A 20,033-nucleotide genomic window follows, 5' to 3' on the forward strand; every position below is an offset into this window, starting at 1 on the left:
GGACAGCAATGCCCTTGTGGCTTTAACAGCTGTGTGGCAGGCAGATATTTAACAGGTTAAACCTTTTCTAGTATGGAAACATAAATACAGAGCAAGCTTCCCCCGCTGACATTCTGCCTCTCAGACATATTATTACTGATGTGCAGCTCCTTATCTATTTTTGGGCTCTTCATCCCACTCACAAAAGATTATATAAATTTGCGTATGACACAAAGCATATGCAAATCTGTATCCTCTTTTGTGAGTGGGGAAGAGGGTCTAATCCACAGACAAGTGTCCTGGGTCCAGAAAACCCTGTTGGCATCACTAGTTCCAGATCATAAGCTTCTTACTCTCTCCTAAAGGGTCTTATGCAGGAATACGAAAGCGGGGATTTCAGGTTCAGGATTATAGGAAGGCTGCAGCAGTATCAGAGTCAAGCAATATTCTTGTACCAGCTACAAAACGTCCCAGCCTTTACATTGTGTGTCATTTAACCTTCAATAAATGAAAGGTCTTGGTTCTGTTACAATCATTTCATGAGGTAGAACTGAATGGATTCTACTTTAGCGTTAGTGCACGAAACATTATATAATAATGGGACAGTTGGTTACACACATTTGAAAAATAGTAATACATTCAAACAAATGTTTTGTTCAAGCAAAATAAATTGAAGCCAGCTGTGTTGATTAAACACAGCACAAGCTCAGATAATTAATTAACACGCTATCATATATATTTCTCCCAGTCTTTCTGCTTTCAGGTCCACTGCCCTTGATTGACTCTAGCAGGGCATTTCCATTGTGAACAGAATGCACTTTCCGAATGGCTTTGCTCCTTCCTCTTGAAAGCTCCATGTGAGCTACTTATGCAGAGAGGCTTTACTGCACAGATCCACAGGACACCGGTTAAAATAGTAGCAGACGGGTTTAGCCATGCTTCGTAGATTATCGGAGCAGCTTAGCAAACAGACCTTCCAGTGCATTAATATGCCTACAGCCTGGGAGCATGTATTTTTGCATCTGGACTTCAGGGCATGAATGTGACTCTGCCCTGTTATCCAATCCCCAATAGACTCCTTCAGGAAAAGACAGGAGGCACCGCCAGCCAGGACATATGCAAATCGCTCTCGTTTGCATGCTCTCTTTTGTCTATTGGCCAAGGGGTAGCACTGAGCTGCTGGAAGATGCAATAATAATGAGGCACATAGAGCACAGAACCCAGGAACAGGGCTGGCAGCAGAGCTACACATGTGGTCAAGCCTACCTTGCTGGGATCCTTAGAGTCATCGCCTTTCACGGCAATCTTGACTCCTCTCATGCTGATCTCCAGGACGCAGCTGGAGGGCGGGTTAAAGTGCACGGTGAGGCGGCGAGTAGTGGCAATCTGTGCCAAAACAGAAAATTTGCACCAGCTGTCACACAAACTATCTGGAGTTTCTGGTGATGCTGCTCTTCTCACAGAAAATATCACCCCCTCCATTTTATATAAAACTGGGGTCCCCTTTCCTCCTCCCAGGTTGGCAGCTTCAAGAAACATTGACTTCAAAGTACCTGAAACTAGAAGATGGGTGATCTGTTTTGGGAGTGGGAGGAGACAAGGGCTGAAGATAGACATAATGTCCCAAGATTGCTGTATATATAGGCATACATATACATACACACTCAAACTCCACATTAATATATGTTAAATTCATTCTTCACGTTATTTAAAAATTGCGAAGTATTAACAGTTGCAGAACTGCAATATGGATGGTGAATAAGGAGGGGCATCGGTGATGTCACTGGCATTGGTCAATAAGCAACCTCCACAGGTATCTTTCCCACACTAAATACCAAGAGAACTGCTTTTTTGAAGCTTAGCTGGAAAACAAGGAAGTGTGTTAATATTTATAACCCATGATAGCTTTTGGTGTGTTCCCCAATACCACCTGGATAGTGCTTTAAGTGTTGTGGAGGAGTTCTGCCATGGTTCTGCCAATGAGCACGGCTTGACTGACTATGAAATGAGCAGGGCCTTCTCTGTGGCTGCACCTCAGTTGTGGAATTCCTACTCAATCAAGTTATTGTACTTGTCCCCAATGCTGACATCCTTTCTCCGACAGTTAGAAGCACACCAGCTTATTCATGCCTTTGGTGAAGGGCGAAGAGGGTATGGATGATTTATTAATCTTCTCTGCTGCATTAGGTATGGTGTTCGGTATTTCAACTTTTTTAATTGATACATTATTTTACACTGATTCTGTTGTTTTATGATGTGGTTTTATTGTTGCAAGCTGCTCTGGGCTCCTTAGGGAGGAAGATAACAACAGCAACAAATGATGAGGAGTGTGTTTTCAAACTTGCCTACTGCTTAATTCCTTCTATGTTTTAGCTCTCGTTCCCCCACTTCCATCTGAACTAGGTATGGCGTTATCAAGGAATCTTGATGAAAGATTCCAGAAAGCACACATAACATTCAGATGTTGCTAATGTACAGGATGAGGATAAACCAATGGAAGCTTTATCTATTCAGGATGGACTTGCATATAGTGGGCAGGGTAAATGCCAGCAGAGTGACAAAAAGCCTATTCAGAATGAGGTTACCCCAGAAAGAGCAGGTTTTCAAAGTGAAGTGTGTGCCTCCTAAATCTAGGCCTCCTCCTGGACTCTATGTCCAAAGCAGTGGCTAAGTGTATGTTTTATCAGCTGCCACCAATCTGCCAACTGCACCCCTTCCTAGAAGACAGAGATCTGGTCACTGTGGTGCCATGCCATGGTACCCTCCCACCTAGACAGCTGCAACATACTCTCCACGTGGCTGCTCCTGAAGGTTATTCAGAAGCTGCAACTAGTCTAGAATGTAAACACCAGTCTGATTTCTACCAACAGCCATGGGGAGCAGATAATACCAATCCTATGTGAGCTCCAATGGCTGCCACTTGGTTCCAGGCCAAGATGCTGGTATGGACATCTTAATGTCACTCACAGCCTGGGCCTGGAATATCTATGGGGACCATCTGCATATGTATATTCTCCTCCCTAAAGATAAGTGCAGCTAATCTCCTGGTGGTTCTATTTTTTATTGAATTGGTAGACACCACAAAAGTGCTTTCTGGCTGGAGGCCCACAGACTGCAGAACCAATTGCCTACAGAGATCTTCTAGATTCCGGACTTTGCCTTTTTAAGTAGGCACTAAAAGCAAGTTTATTTACCCAAGAAGCTTTTTATGGTTAATGTGCTAATTTGGTAACTTAACACACCCACACACCTCCTTTCGGTAGTTTTCTTGGCATTTTAATCGTATGTTGGTTTGATCTTCTCTGCTTTGAGAATAGTTGTATTTTCAATAGTTGCATTGAAAGGCACAATATACATTTTCTAAACAAAATAACATCACATTTTCCCTCCCACCAAAGAAAATGTCCCATGGGAAAACCATGGCTTAGCAGGGATGGGCAGGGACAGTACCTTCTGCATAGCTGCGCACAGCACATCGTTGCCTTTATGATATGGAACCTGGACTGAGCCGAGAAACTTCACCCGGTACTGGTCCACCCAATCACTACTCTTGCTTGAATCTGAAAAGCAAAAGTTCAAGGTAGGTGAGAAGAATCCGATTCACATAGATATCCTACATGACGTAAAGTTAGGAGGGAACAGACTTCTGGTTGCTCTAACTACTGACATAGCTGTCAGGGATGGGACACAAGTCGTGAACATCTACACTCCTTCATATGAGTGATAATTTGTACACCAGCTTTGCCCTTTCCCATTCCACTTTGAAGAGTGTCTGAAGTGTCAGCATTTTCTCAGGAAAAGTCCTGGTTTACAAGACAGCTCTGAGCCAGGACTGAAGTGCATGAGCACAGAGCAGGAATGGGTACAAGCGGGCAGATATGTGTGGGTAGCAGAGCCATTGATGGGTTAAGTACCTGTCATATGATCTGGATCCTTGGTGACCTCAATTGCGTAGTAAGCAGGGAAGATGCCCCGGTCCCCTGTCCTCATATTATAAGCCTCATACCAATAGTCTTCTGCCTGAACCTCTACCAGCAGAGGGTCATCGACCTCCAATTCCAGTTCATCTTCATGACGAGGCACAAACCTGAAGAGAAAACCATGCAACTTATCTAACTAAAGCTCTGAAGATACAAGCCTATCGTAAGGTTCAAGAAAGAGACCTGCAAAAAATTATGTATTGGGGTCAAAAGGTAACAGCCTAAACTCTCACTGCTAGCACACTAGACGAAAAGTGCCTGCATGTTGGCACAGATGTTATTTCTCTAGGCTTGGCTTAGCAAATAACTTCTCCCATGAGTGGTGCTACCTCAGAGGAGCTGCTCATGGAAGACTGAAGGAGCTACTTCTCCATAGTTAACTCCCTCCCCCCGCAAAAGTAGCTACTTCAAACTGCCATATGCTGTTCCTCAGCTGCTACCCCACTGAAGACGCCACAATGAATGTGCAGTGTTAGCTGGCAGTATCCTAGCCTAGCCACACAATCCTAGGGTACCCATGCCTAGGGTAGCCCATGCCAAGAACCACAAGTTAAGGGAAGGGTTGTTTCAAGAATCATCAAACTTTTCTTTTGGGTTATGCCTGGTTGGAGCTATTGGTGAGGAAGGCTCAATAAATCTAAGGAATAAGCAATCCTTTGATATAACCAAGGGAATGAATGTTAGAAGAGCTGTGTTTATTCTCTGGATTCAGCTTTGCAATGGAGAGGGCCACTGTGAGGAAGACTTCTTGGTGACTCAACCAGGCATAATGGATTTTGGGTATTAGTCCAGTAACTTTCAAAGCCTAACATTACGAATGGAGTTTTGTGTACTTTTGACAACTCTTTTGCACCCTATAAATCAAGCTAAAAGGGATATGCTATTTGCATACATAAGCGCTGAAAAACAATTTCTCCCCTGGCTTAACAAATCCTCACAACCAACGTCCAATATAGGCAACCCTGGATGTTGAACTGAAAATCTTCCATGGGTGAGAACCCAGTTCCAAGCATGTTTTTCTATCTGTACCACAAACTGAGATCCATAGATCAAGGCCACTGAAGAAACCTTATGCCTTAGATGACATCTCTGCAATTCAGGTGGTCACAGGTTGGAAAACACCACTGTTTGGGTGGATGGGAGGATTCTGGGGCAAAAGGTTTTATCTGCACTCACCTGAAGACTGCTCGGTGTGTCTGCTCTTGCTCCTCCCCATTGATAATACAAGAGAAGAGACCAAATGATTCAGCACCTGAAAATGAAGTGGGGGAAAATACTATAGCCACCTAATAACTCTCATCTTCAAGCAATGAAGTCAACTGTTTTCTGGAACCTGTTTTGCCAAATCAGAAGTGCCCAACAATCATCTTAACTGCACAGCTTCCTAAGATTCTCTGTGAGGAGTGGGAATTCTATGCACGAGTAGCTGCTCTCGTGTAGGTACCCTCAATGGGACAGTGCGATACAGAGAGGTATAACCTGACCAATGATAACATTCTGGGTGGGTGTGTTTCATCGTTGTAAGTTCTGACAGGAGCCACTATTTCACAGCATATCCAGTTGGGAGAACAATGGTGTTGTGCTCTCAACAAAGTTAGCCAAAGCTTTACCCTGCAGCCTTACCACACTTCCTGCAAATGTGGCAGAAATTGATGGCTTCCAAAACTCAACATAATGTAAGCCTCAATTCAATATAATGTAAGATAAAATGGAGGCAGCAACACGTGACAGTAGCCCAAGGATTTCCTGCAGGAATCCACTAGAGAAAAAGCCAGTCAAAAAGGTCTAGCATATTTTCGCCTCTTAATAAGCATCTACATGAAAACAACCAATTGACTGAGCTGGTAGCTTCTTGTGGAGCAGATAAAAGGACTGGAGACATACTTCTTTTCCTTCAGTGTTGGAGGTGATATGAGGAACGGATTGTTCCCCATAGTGTGTATACTCCTCTCCCTGTCATCTCTGGTAAACAAGTTTTTCGGGGCGTTGAAGTGTTTCTAAAACCCTGCTTGCCAGAGGTGATAGTGGGACAAAAGAAACGTGTGTGGCAACAATACCCATGTCATATTCCTTTCAATAAATTGCCCCAAGCAATCTTGATTTATTGAGTTCTGAGAAAGCATTATGCCATGGCCATACACTTATGTTTAGGGAGATTTTGTTCCTCAACCCATTCAGACACCAGCATGAGACTGTGAACCAACCTTCACCAATCCAGTTCCCTCCAGATGTTTTGGACTATAGCTCCCATCACCCCAAGCTATCACAACCAAGTCATAGTCTAAAGTGTCTGGAGGGAAACCCAGTTGGCAAAAGCTGCTCTTGAACATATTTGACATTTTCTTGAACTACACATCCAAGTTGCTCTAAGGTCTTCTGAGGTCACCTTTGGTCTTAACAAGATTATTTTTCATAGAACTGTCTCTTGTATTGACCAACAACTTCCTTGTACCCCCCCCCCCCAAGGCATTGGGTTTTAAGGCCTGAGCAAGTGAAATCTGCTATGATATACTGTGAAATTTCAGGTCCCTCCCCGCCCCCCGCTCCAATACCAATGCTTATACTGGAATTTGCCCCAGCACTCACTGGAGGAGCGTGACCGTCCGCTCATGAAGACGTTGAGGAACTTCTTGGAGAAATGGATGTCTGCCTCAGGGGTGGAGTCCTCAGAGAGACAGACAGAGTCACGTTTCAGGGCGTCCTCCTCATACTCCTCCCCAATGGCTGACTCATAGGGTGAGGAGACACAGTTGTCGTAGACAGTGGCTGAATCGCTCTCGTCGCTGTAACCCGAGTAACACTGTTTCAGGCTTACGAGTTCCAGCTGCACATCCTCGTCTACCACAAGAGTGTATTTGACCGAATCGTAGGAGAGGGCACTGGTGTCGGAGCTCACAGACGCCCTCTGGCGGCTATGGCAGGGCCGGTAGCTGCCATTGCTGCTGCTGCCATACACAGTCCTTGGTGCGTTCATTTTGTCAGGTGAGGACAGGTAGTCCAGCACTTCATCCTCCTCGCTGATGGAGGTGTTAGGTTTTCCTGCCAGTTGTGGGTAGCTGGAAGTGTCTATGTCAGAGCTGATGGACATCCGGTTATCACTGGACTGTGACATGAATGGCTTCTCAGACTCCAGAGGGTCAGAATTCTTTTGCACTGGTGTGAGGTAAATCTCCTCAGTAGCCTCCAGCCTCACATCTGTCTGGTAGCGAATGCGGTCCCGATAAGCTTCTGGCCCTCGTGTCACTACTACAACGGTGGGGTTCTGTGGTGGGGGGCGGTTGGCAACCTGCTGCTTCTCCGGTGCCCGGGACGAGGCAACGCAGGCTGGAGCGATCTGTGTGGCAGCCGTACGCCGGCACGGGCTCTCCGTGGATGTGCCCCGATCTTTGGTGGAGGTTGTGCTGTTTTGGTGAGTGACCTCATCACTCAGGCAAACGTGGTCATGGGGAGGGGTCTGCTCACCTAAGGGTGGGTAAGGTGGGGGTTAGAGAATTTATGTCAGCCAAAGGAACGAGGGCAACAGTGTCTGCGTACATCTCAACACAGTTAATTCAGAATGGTGGCAAAAGCAGCTGTTGTGAAGTCCAGTCACCCAAGGGACTGAATCTAAGGAGCTGAGAGGAGCTTGGTGGGGCCTGTGGGACATTACAATAGTCAGGGCCAATAATAAGCAGAGTTGGTATACCAAGTCCTAAGTATTACCATTCACATCCCGAAGTTGTTATAAAACCTTCTAACTGGAATGGCCAATCTTTGGAATTAGTAAGTTCAAAACTGGAACGAATAGCAAAGGAACTAGTTTCCAGGGACCACAAGGATCTTATGAGAGGAAGGAAATAAATGTAGCACACTAAGCAGATTGCTCTGTCAGCACAAGGCTTTCTGCTTGCCTGATGGAAGATCTGCTTTCTCTTCCTCCCATGTCCTGTTCCAGACAGGGGCATAGGAATGGGGGGCGACCCAGGTTCCATCATAGAGGGGGGTGACAAATTATCAAGGAACAATTACTGCCCTACTAGGGCAGTTCATAAAAAACTTTTTTTTTGAAAATGCCTGCTCCAAAGGTCTTATCTTACTACACTAGGGATTATATAGCTATATATGAAATTTCATGCATATCAGTTAATATCTTGACCCTCCTCCACGAAAATAGCTGTTTACTTGGATGTTTTCCTATGTCATGAAGGCTGAAATTTCAATTCAGTGGAGCACTTACTGTTCCCAACCCTAACCCTGAAAAGCCATCTAATTAGACTTTAATTTGATTTTGACATGTTTTTAGGAGGTAATTTAATTATTGTTTGATTTTATACCGATGTTATGTATCTGATGTTAGCCACCCTGAGCCCATCTTTGGCTGGGGAGGGTGGGCTATAAATAAAAGTTTATTATTATTATTATTATTATTATTATTATTATTATTATTATTATTTCTTATTATTATTATTTCTTTGTAAGAAAATATGAAATAACGTAAAACCATTTTTGCAGGTAAAAAAAAATATCAAAGGTGTGTGTGTGGGGGGGTGACGAGAATCTTTCCGCACCTGGTACCACCTGACCTTCCTACGCCACTGTTTCCAGAGGTTTTCTCCTGACTTCCACACAGCCAATTTTGTGGCAGTGGGGAAAGGAGGGAAGCTCCGTTGCACTAGTGGAAGTCCTTGCCCAGGTTTCTGCTCACAGGGCTCATTAGTTAAATCTTTCCCTCAGATCATTCCACTGGGCAAGCAGAAATGCTCTCGCTGACAGAACTTAGTTTTAGCAGGACACTGGATTCCTCCCCAAGTATTGTTATTACCGTATTTTTCGGACTATTGGACGCACCGGTCCATAGGACGCACCTAGATTTGGGGGGGGGGAAATAAAGGCAAAAAAAATTTATCCCCCCCCGCCAGGCGCGGGGCTGGGGCGGGGAAGCCCGAGCTTCCCCCTCCCCCAGAACGGGACCCAGAGCCATGCCGAAGCTGCGCGCAGCTTTGGCATCGCTCTGGGAGCTTGCGGGGCTGGGGGAGAAGGAAGCCTTCCGCCAGCCTCCAAACCATGTCGGGAGACAGCGGGATGGCGCGCTGCGCCTCTCCAGCTGTCCCCCGAGTTTGCGGGGCTGGGCCAGCCTTCTAACAAAGTCGGGGGACAGCGGGAAGGGCGCGCTGCGCCCCTGCCGCTGTCTCCCGAGTTTGCGGGGCTGGCGACGGGGAGGAGCAGGCTTCTCCCCCCGCCAGCCTTCTAACCAAGTCGGGGGACAGCGGGAATGGCGCGCTGCCCCCTGCCGCTGTCTCCCGAGTTTGCGGGGCTGGCGACGGGGAGGAGCAGGCTTCTCCCCCCGCCAGCCTTCTAGACAAGTCGGGGGACAGCGGCAAAGGCGCGCTGCGCCTCTCCCGCTGTCCCCCGAGCTTGTGGGGCTGGCGGTGGGGCTCTCCTGAAGCCTGGAGGTTGTGGGGCTGGTGGGGGGGAGAAGCAGGCTTGCTTCTCCCACCCCCAGCCTCCAGATCAGGTCGGGGAACAGCGGGATGGCGGAGCGCTGCCATCCCGCTATTTCCCGACCTGATCTGGAGGTTGTAGGGCTGGTGGGGGGGAGAAGCAGGCTTGCTTCTCCCACCCCCAGCCTCCAGATCAGGTCGGGGAACAGCGGGATGGCGGAGCGCTGCCATCCCACTATTTCCCGACCTGATCTGGAGGTTGTAGGGCTGGTGGGGGGGAGAAGCAGGCTTGCTTCTCCCACCCCCAGCCTCCAGATCAGGTCGGGGAACAGCGGGATAGCGGAGCGCTGCCATCCCGCTATTTCCCGACCTGATCTGGAGGTTGTAGGGCTGGTGGGGGGGAGAAGCAGGCTTGCTTCTCCCACCCCCGGCCTTCAGATCAGGTCGGGGAACAGCGGGATGGCGGAGCGCTGCCATCCCGCTATTTCCCGACCTGATCTGGAGGTTGTAGGGCTGGTGGGGGGGAGAAGCAGGCTTGCTTCTCCCACCCCCAGCCTTCAGATCAGGTCGGGGAACAGCGGGATAGCGGAGCGCTGCCATCCCGCTATTTCCCGACCTGATCTGGAGGTTGTAGGGCTGGTGGGGGGGGAGAAGCAGGCTTGCTTCTCCCACCCCCAGCCTTCAGATCAGGTCGGGGAACAGCGGGATGGCGGAGCGCTGCCATCCCGCTATTTCCCGACCTGATCTGGATGTTGTAGGGCTGGTGGGGGGGAGAAGCAGGCTTGCTTCTCCCACCCCCAGCCTTCAGATCAGGTCGGGGAACAGCGGGATAGCGGAGCGCTGCCATCCCGCTATTTCCCGACCTGATCTGGAGGTTGTAGGGCTGGTGGGGGGGAGAAGCAGGCTTGCTTCTCCCACCCCCAGCCTTCAGATCAGGTCGGGGAACAGCGGGATAGCGGAGCGCTGCCATCCCGCTATTTCCCGACCTGATCTGGAGGTTGCAGGGCTGGTGGGGGGGAGAAGCAGGCTTGCTTCTCCCACCCCCAGCCTCCAGATCAGGTCGGGGAACAGCGGGATAGCGGAGCGCTGCCATCCCGCTATTCCCCGACCTGATCTGGAGGTTGTGGGGATGGGGGGGGGGAGAAGCAGGCTTGCTTCTCCCACCCCCAGCCTCCAGATCAGGTCGGGGAATAGCGGGGTGGCGGCTCTGCGCCTCCCCGCTGTCCCCAGCTTTTGGGTGCAGGCTGCTGCCCGCAAGCCTTGCGAGCCCGCGGGACATCCCGCCGGGCTTGCAAGACTTGGGATAGCTTCCTGAAGCCTGGAGAGCGAGAGGGGTCGGTGCGCACGGACCCCTCTCGCTCTCCAGGCTTCAGCAAAAGCCTGCATTCGCACCATAGGACGCACACACATTTCCCCTTCATTTTTGGAGGGGAAAAAGTGCGTCCTATAGTGCGAAAAATACGGTAATTTGATATCTCCCCTTACTTCAAGGACCCCAGAATGCTGTTCATGTTGTTTTCACTTCACAACCCTGTGAGGAAAGTTGGACTGAGAGAGTTAAGTTCTCAGACCATCTATTGAGTGCCTTGTCTGACGGGGCTTTTTGAACCCAATTCCAGCACCTTAGCACACTAGCTCTTCTGCCACAGATTGTCTTGAGCTGATGTAACGAGCCACATTGTGAGTTGGCCTTGGATTTTTAGAATAAGCCTGTTCTGAAGGAGAGCAGGCAGGAAAAGTCAAACCCAACCCCCCATGGCTCGTGTGCCACCAGTCAATTAATAAAACTATAGCATCCGTTTCAAGATGCATGCCAAAGTGAAAACACATTAGAAGGATGTAGTGAGAAGGTCCAAGTGCCAGAGAACGTACCATCATGCAAAAAGGGGGAGGAAAAAGATAGAAAGAGAACCAGTCACTGTACAGGGATGAACAACTCACCAGTTTTCAGAGGGGATGACGACCGGGACACTCGCTCCTGCCAACTGTGCTTTTTCCCCAGAGAGTTGTTATTCAGAGTGTCCTGAGCAAAAGAACAAAGCGGCCTTGTAGCTGCAAGGGTAAACGGCGCATGGCACAAAGGGGGCCCCATCACCCCCCCAAACTCCAGCCTATGGCCCTGCTGCTTCCCCCTCCCCCCTCCCCCAGCCGGCTATTGTCTGTGTGCATTCATAGGGATTCAACAGCTAAATCCATCTGTTGCTGCTGCAGCCGCAGATACCAGAACCACTGTAGGCCAGGTCCACATGGAAGCAAAGGGAAAAAGGAAAGGAGATGGAGCAAGGCATGGGGACTGGGGTTGGGGGGGGGGAGAAAGTACCCCCCAGGCCTTCGTCAGAAAGAAGCAAATTGTCACATTTCCGGGTACCATTCACTTGTGCTTCACTGCTGCAGGGAGACTGAATCACACAAATGCTCTCTCTTTCTCTCAGGGGCTCATCCACACTACTGTTCATCCTGTTTCCAAGCAGTTTTGCCTTTGCCCTGGAAAACTCTCTCTTTAGTGCTAAATCAGAGCAAACAGCACTCTGCAGAAAACCTGACTGCTGTTTGTTCCAATTCAGCGCTGAATCACAGGTTTTCCCAGGGGGAAGTGGCAGGGCAAACGCAAATGTGGATGAGCCATTGTTCCCATTAGTCAAAGAATTTCAGGCATTCTAACACACTGCTGCCACAATGGGCTGAGCTGCATTTTACAGCGTAGCTCCTGGCATTTCTCCATCCCCTCCAAAGCAGCAACCCAGAGTGAGTCAAGGTGGTGCTCTGCAGAGGTTCCTGGATGACAACTCCTATTATCTCTTATCGCTTAGCCATGTTAGTTGAATGATGAGTCCCAACACCATCTGGAAGGCACCATGTTCGCTATCAATCCGGTAGCCAATTTCCGGTGGGGAAACATTCAACACAATGACATCTCAGTGTGCATTTGTCTCCCCAAACTTTACAAGGGAGATTCAATTTCTGAGTGGGGAGGAGAGACATAGGTTGGCAGCAACCATGTATCCATTGTATTTCATAAAGAGACCCTATCAAAAATAATATTATTGATTGGATAAGGCCGTGGAGCAAGACATTCACTGAAGTACCAGACATTAAAACACACTTTTATGAGAAGGGTGTAAGCTTTTTAAAGGTACACAGCCTATGAAGCATAAAATCCTATAATTGTAGAGTTGGAAAGGAGCCAAGGGCCATGTAGTCCAACCCCCTGCAATGCAGGAATCACAGCTAAAGAATCCCTGACAGATGACCACCCAACCTCTGTTTACAAATCTCCAATGAAAGAGAGTCCACCTGTTGAGGCAGCTCTTACTGTGAGTAAGTTTCTTCTTATGTTTAGTTGAAATCGCCTTTCTTGTAATCTGAATCCATCAGTTTGAGTTCCCCGGTATCAGTAGAAAACAATTTTGCTCCATCATCCATGTGACAGCCCTTCAGATATTTGAAAATGACTATCATAATACCTTGGCTATCATGAATTAAAGGATTCTGGAAAGTCTGTGCCCAGTGACGCTGCCATGTGCTGTGTGGGAGGCAAGCAGGGTCTCTCCCCTAACCCACCTCTAGCTGCCTCAGTCCCTTTTGTGTCCCTCAGGGAGCTACTCCCAGAGGCTGCTTTGGCTCACCCACTCGTGCTTCAGCCCTGGTACCACCAGACTCTTTGCCCATCCCTCTACCAGGGAGGTCCTTGCTTTCCCAGGGAAGAAGTGGAGGAGAATGTTCCAGGAAGCAGATTCAGAGAAGGCTCTTCCTCTGGTGCTGAGTTAAAAAGCACTGTCTCCTGCAAAAGGGTATCTTAAACAGGCCCTCAGGGCCACTCAGTCCTCACAGGATAAGCTTGAACGCTAAGCTTGTAGAAAGGCGGCATATAACATTTCTAAATGGATTCAAGTAAGAAAACTACCATATGTACAATGGGAGAGGCAGGGGCAAGGAAACATTCTTGCACCAGTGGTTAACAAAAGGCATACATACTTTCTGAATGAAAACAATGAACGTAAAGGCAAACTTCTGATGGACTCCAGAACAACACCCCCAAATTTCTCTAAAAGCCATTTCATGTGTCCCCTTGTTCATTTGCTGCTCCCAGTTCCCATTTTGCTGAATTTGCTGAAATTAGATTATTATTTTTTCTATGTTAAATTATTTCCTCAGCTGCATTTGCACAAGCCTAACTTCCCTCTGCAGCCCTTTGGAATCCTTCATTTGCTCCTCCCAATATCCCCCCAAAATAAAACTAAACCTGCAGCTAGACGTTTCCTAGGCCTTGGAGACTTAAAGCACTGTTTCCTAGCCACTTTGTTTCCCTGGCGTTCTGCTGGATTTCAGTACGAAAGGAATGCCCCGGGAACTGCATGAAGCAGTACATAGAGGCAGGAAGAGAAGGGAGGGCAGTGGGATGTACTGTCCCAAGAGATTGTCCTTTCTGCAGCCAACGAAAGAGAGAGGCCGCCACTAGCTGCCAACGTAGCTTTGAAAGCTGCTCTTGTGCTGGGGCGAAGGAGGCCATGTCCCCATCTGCCTCTGCATGGCTCCCGGTGGCAACTGTACAGGCTTCAAGCTGCCTGAACAGAAACCATTTCTGCCAATGCATGTCCAGAGGAGGGGCTAGCAGAAAAGGAAGCAGCTTCTCCCCCAACACACACACACACACACACACACACACACACACACACACACTTCAGATGACCAGAGAATGGGATTATGAGATCACGCACTTGTGACAGGAATCAACAGAGCTCTTTGGAGGCATTATGCAACCATCTCAATATGGTGATTGAGGGCATTCTGCATGATGTGCCACAGACAAAAGACTTGAAGCTCTCATGATCTGGAGAGGGGTAGGGCTCCCTGTTCCTGAAGAGCTTGTAACATAGTTATTCCTCCACCCATGATACTTGACACTAGTGGTACAAGGTCCTTCACCCAGACTGGCCTTGCTGACTCTGCAATTTCTGCTGCAGCTTGTTGGGTGTGTTTGGAGATAGGAACATTGGCCAAGAGTTGCTGGAAGAAGACTCGGGGTCTGGTTTCATGACAGAGAATTACTAAGAGGGGAATCACATTTAGCGCAAGAGCAGTGCTGTAAAGTCTGAGGGAAAGGGATGAGCTGGAAGCTGGACGCTTATCCTTATGCCCTTTTGACAATCCAGTTGCTCTGCACTGCAACACAGGGATGCTTCTGATGCAATGTCAAAAGATCCTTACTGCACCAGGACATTTTGACACACTGCCCAGCAAGCATACTCCTTTGGAGCAACTGAGTGTCTCTAGCAGGGAGAGAGATTTGGATTTAATGGTACAATTATCAATGGTAGCTGACATGAGATAAAGTCTAAGAAACACCACACAGGGAACGCTGGAGATAAAACTTTGCACATACATTAGAAAACAAAGATATCTGTTGTGATCTTTCCGATTTATTAGATTACTTGAAAGGGACTTTGGAGGAGATAAATGCAGCATCCAAGAATTGCAATGTAGGAGGTGAACATATGATTATTATTAATGTGAAAAGGGGACTGTAATGAGAATGAGCAATTCTAGCCGACTGAGAAAGAAACCTCTGTATGAACACATCTTTCACCTGATGTTTCCTTAGGGCTTCTTCTCTATGCCATATGTGAAGCAGCAACCATCATTCGCTTCAGACAAAGGTGGACCTTTTTCCAGGCTTTCTCTAACTTATTTGACCCTGTCTTCATTAGCCTTAATTCTTCATTTTATACTACAGTTTCACTGGTATTATTATTATTACTAATTATTATTTATTTTATTTATATACTGCCCTTTACCTGGAGGTCTTAGGGAGGTTCACAGAACAAATATGCTGTATTTTTGTTTTAATGATGTTGTTTTTAAGTTGCGTACTGCTTTGAGATTTTAAAAATATTAAGCAGTTTCTAAATGCTATAACATAATAAAATAAAACATGCTTTCTTATAGCAGAACCAATCTGACTGGTGCCATGGAATCGGGGAAATTATTGTTAATTCTAAAAATGCACTAAACAGGTGCAGGTACAGTACAGAAGACAGCAAAGATATAAATGTGTTAAGAACACATTCCTTTTTATTGGATGCTGGGACGATAAGCATATTAGCAATATTGGCCCATAAAGTGTGTAAACAAGGTTAAAGGATAGATCTAAATAAATAAATGAAATTGGAACTAGGATTTCTCTCCACAGGATTATTCCGGCACCGACTGCCATGCATTTGTGTGCCTGAAAGTATTTTGTCTGAACAGATCAGTCATACATATTGCTGACTGATGATGCTATGTCCGGAAGCCAGATCTGGGGAAGTCTCGTGAATGCAGAGCATTGCACTGGAACTAGCTTTGAAAAGCCACAGTTTGGACCATGGCTGTTTCTCTGTCTCCTTGCCGAAATTAATGTCATTTTCCTCCAACCCGTGAGTGAAGAAGAAAACGGTAGTTGGCAAAGCGAGACTCTGCCCAGATAAGAATAAGATCTTGTGATCTGGGTTACAGCTCTTAATAGGCCTTTTCAGGAAATTCCAGGCCTGAAAGGGTTACTTGCAGACTCCAGCTCTCAGTTTCAGCCTTTGCCCCCCCCCCCCATCAGATATATAGCTGGACTGACAGAGCAGCAGAAATAGCTTGGAGAGAGGTCTGCTGCTGACATAGCTAAGTGCCCTGGAAACTCCTGCCTGTTCCTTTGGAAACGGACAATCTTAGCATCCAGATTTTGCCATTATTGTTGCTCCTGAACAGGCAAAACCAACAGGATAAAAGGAGAGTTTAAGTCAGTCTGGAGACATATTCAGCTTTCCCTCTCAGGGAAAAGTACATTAAAACAGCAAGTCAAGGCACCCACAGAGCCTGCTCAGGGCAGCCTGGCTGAGGAAGAGCCCATGACGTAAATTGCCACCTTTATTATCTGGGAAATTACTCATTTCTGTTGGCTCTTCCTGGCACTAGGTGTATGGGGAGGGGAGCAAGTGAGATCACCGCTTACTCCAGGCCATATTTAACTTCTATGAATATTACTCACCTAGTTCATAAACATCCCTACAGCTATTTAATTTTCATTACTCCCCCAACACCTATGGCTGCTTGTACCTGCCATACGTAGCCTTCTGTGAATTCTTCTACCTATCCACTCCCATATGCAGAAGCGAAACACGGACAAGTCAAAATCACTCATCACACTCACACCTGTGAGGACTGCCCTGCCCACACAACCCTCTTCCTGCGCCCAAACTTGAAACTCTTTCTCCAAGGGAGCATTTCTTAGCTAGTAGGAGAGTGGGGGACTCACTTTAGAGAACTGCATTATCTTTTTGGCCTGCTTTGGCCTAAAAAAACCCCTTTTTCTCGCACACTCTCAGTGAGCAGAATCATAACCCTCACCACCCTGCTGTTTTTGCTCCCCAAGACCACTCTCATTCTCCTGCGGCAGTAAGCTTGTATTAACATTACTCTGGTGATTCAGCATCTTGGACTGGAAATCCCACCTCCCCTCTATTGAAAAGAAATAAATATAATACATCAGTATGTGTTTGAGGGATAGTATGCATGCACAAACTGCAAGAATAGTATTTTTGTCTCCTTTAAACATACTGTCTCTCTGGCCCAACACCAGCGGCAGACCTTTGAACCCCATCCCAAGATCAAGAGGTTTCTGGAAAAGGAGATTGTACTTTTGTGGACAACAACAACACACTCGCCTCAGTCTGGTGCTGTACCAAATACCCAGACAGGCCCACCCAGCTCATTCACCCACATCTTGGTAAAGCAAGCCAGATCAGCTCCTTCATCTATCATGAAGGGATCAGTCAGATTAGTCCCTTCATCAGCCCCTATACCAGGGGAGGTGGATCCCTGTTGGTTCTCCTGGATCTCTCAGCAGCTTTAGATACCAGAGACCATGGTACCTTCCTGGAGCAGCCCTGCAAACTGAGAGTTGGGAGCACTGTACTGTGATGGTTCTGCTATCTGCAGAGTAATTTTTGGCTCATCATCAAGCACCCACCTTGTTCCCCCACGCTTTTTAAACACATATGAAACTGCTGAGTGAGAAGATCCAGGCATTTGTGGATGGCACCCAGCTCTATTTTTTTTATACCACCTGAGTCAGGTGAAGCCCAAAGTCTGGCAGCCGTCAAGGGCTGGATGAGAACCAATAAACTGGAGCTGAATTCTGACAAGATGGGAGGTGGTTCCTATGCCCAGGAACAGGGTAAGCAACCTGTTCTAGAGGGATTCACACTCACTGATATGGAGCAGGCAGTGCTCCTTGATTCTAAGTCGAGACTGGATGTCCAGGAAGGTGTGCACATGCCCAGCCAGGGCTGCCACCTTGCCCCCATAATTGAGGGACCCCAGGTCCCCATGACATCAGCATGCCCCATGGCGTGCTTGTAGTGTGCGCACACGCCTCATGGTGTGCTGGTGTCACTCGTGCATGCCCCAAGGTGCAGGCACCCCGTGGCTTGTGTGCGTGATGCAAGCATGCCCCATGGTGTGCATCTATGTTACCACAAAACTTTGTGGGGTCTTGGCCCTTCCATCAGAAATACTGGGGGAGCTTGTCCCCCCCCCCCCCGGGCGCCTATGTGCCCAGCCACAGCTGGTTCACTACCTATAGCTGTTCCTGAACTGGCATAACTTAGCTACCGTTATTCATGCTCTGGTAGACTCCTGACTGAATTACTGCAATGCCCTCGACACGTGGCTGCCCTCTAAGAGTGTCCGGAAGCTGCAGATAGTGCAAAATGCAACAGCTCAGCTGCTGTATGGGATCCTAAAGTGAAACGTATTACAACTATTCTTTGGGAATTGCACTGGGTGCCTGTATAGGGCACCTTTCCCAATATGTCCTGCTCAAGGATTAATCTTTCACCCAGCATTGTGGTCCTCATCATAACGGCTGTCTCTGCAGGTGCATCTGCTGTGAAAATTCAAACACGGCTATTCTTCTATCTCATCTTGTTTGGTTCTAAGACAGAGCTCAAAACTGCTGGCATTGAGCTCTAAAGCCAACAAGTGGGGTATCTCTTGCGGAAATTTCAGGGTACAGCCTAATCCTCGGTGCCAGAGGGAACGTTACAGGGTGCATGAGACTATGACAGTAGGTGTTTTCCAATTTCACTCTCCTATGGAAGTTGGAGGCGCAGCTGTGATGAGAGTGGCTTTGGCCCACCTGGTACTCTCCAGGTGTTCTGGACTACAAGTCCCATCAGCCCCAGCCAGTATGGCCAAGCTGGGAGTTACACCAGGTTGGCAAAAGCTGGAGAAGAGGGCTCTATCCTTGTTCCCTTTTCCTCCAGCCCAAGCCGTTCAGCTCTTCAGCTGGAGCTTTAATAGCCTCTATTGTCAATTGCATAATGGTACCAATTCCCAGCCCCCACCTACACACACAGAGAGAGAGAGACATGCAGTCTTCACCATCTGCTGCACGGAGCAGCACCTGCCTTTCGGTGCACTTTCCATTGCTAACGTCACTGGGAAAATCTTCTTATATAGTAAGTGGAGCCAATATCCCAGAACAGCATACGATTAAAAATAGCCTCTTGTTGCGTGTGGAACCCTACTTGCTCTATAGACTAAACAACAGAGAGGCAGATAAAGAGATTGCAGGTGGCTAGCCTGCGAACAGTTACGACACGGAGCGCCGAAATCTACACTCCTGCTCCCGGATGGAGGAGGGATGCTGCAGATATAAGGAAGTTAAAAACTCTTTCCAGTATCACGCAACACAGCCAAAATGGACTGCTCACACATTTCCTGTTACTTCTAATAAATGCTCCCTTTTGAATACTTTCAGCAAGTTCTCTTCCCACTTCCTGGTAAAATTGCTTCCCATCGCAAGTACTCTTCCTTACACCACCATCGAATCATAGTTGGAAGGGACCCCAAGGGCCATCTAGTCCAACCCTCTACAATGCAGAAACATGCAGGTGGCCTTTATGGGGATCAAACCCACAACCTTCGCATTATCAGCACCATGATCTAGCCATCAGAGCTAACTGGAATATTTTGTTTCCTTTAATGTAATGAAGTGTTGCAGGATTCTTTGTGTTTACTTTTACAGACTAACATGGCTGCCCCTCTGTAATTTTGGTTCTTCTGTGCCCACATTGTTCTTTTCTGAGCAAATCCCCTTTGAACTACTACTAAGTTATTCTGACCAGGTAGGTGTCTAATCTTGTTCAGGGGGTATATCTTTCCTGGCAATGGTTCCTAGGGTGCAACAGGTTATAGACAATTCTGGTGTGGCCAAAGATGGCCTCACAATTCTCTGGGCCAAGTCCAGAATCTTGGTGCTTTTTAGAGCTTCATTCCTTAGGCACGAAACAATGCACAATTCTACAGCCATTCAACAGAAGAGAAGGTCACCATGGACTGAATGCATTATAAACCATTTCGACGCAGGATAAATTAAACAACAAGGCACCAGTATACATGCCAAGAATTTCTAGAGGAAACTTGGCATTTATTATCTGCGTGACTCATTTGAGGACGGGAATGCACAGAAGAGATGCTGTGGAACGGTTTGATATTTCCCAGGATATGGAAGTGTTAACTTCCTCACCTGGGGGTAAGCCCCACTGAGTATGCAGGAGAATGAGCTGTTCCTTTCTTTCCACCCACACCCTCTTGCACACATAAACACTGCACACAGCCT

The 20,033-nt window shown here is 47.5% G+C and overlaps 1 protein-coding gene across 4 annotated transcripts in view; it reads right to left on the minus strand.

Annotated features, from left to right (window-relative positions):
• Positions 1 to 20,033, minus strand: part of MAPK8IP1 (mitogen-activated protein kinase 8 interacting protein 1) — a 64,960-nt gene that overhangs the window by 4,179 nt on the left and 40,748 nt on the right. For all 4 annotated transcript variants that reach the window (XM_083463918.1, XM_083463916.1, XM_083463915.1 and 1 more), the window contains 6 exons: positions 11,321 to 11,402; positions 6,546 to 7,421; positions 5,136 to 5,211; positions 3,894 to 4,066; positions 3,430 to 3,539; positions 1,246 to 1,365 (listed from right to left, as the gene is read on the minus strand). In XM_083463918.1, coding sequence (XP_083320044.1) covers positions 1,246 to 1,365; positions 3,430 to 3,539; positions 3,894 to 4,066; positions 5,136 to 5,211; positions 6,546 to 7,421; positions 11,321 to 11,402 — 1,437 coding nt within the window. The remainder of the gene's footprint in view (positions 1 to 1,245; positions 1,366 to 3,429; positions 3,540 to 3,893; positions 4,067 to 5,135; positions 5,212 to 6,545; positions 7,422 to 11,320; positions 11,403 to 20,033) is intronic.

The sequence above is a fragment of the Podarcis liolepis genome (assembly GCF_965112155.1).
Source record: "Podarcis liolepis genome assembly, chromosome: 1".
Classification (NCBI taxonomy): domain Eukaryota; kingdom Metazoa; phylum Chordata; class Lepidosauria; order Squamata; family Lacertidae; genus Podarcis; species Podarcis liolepis.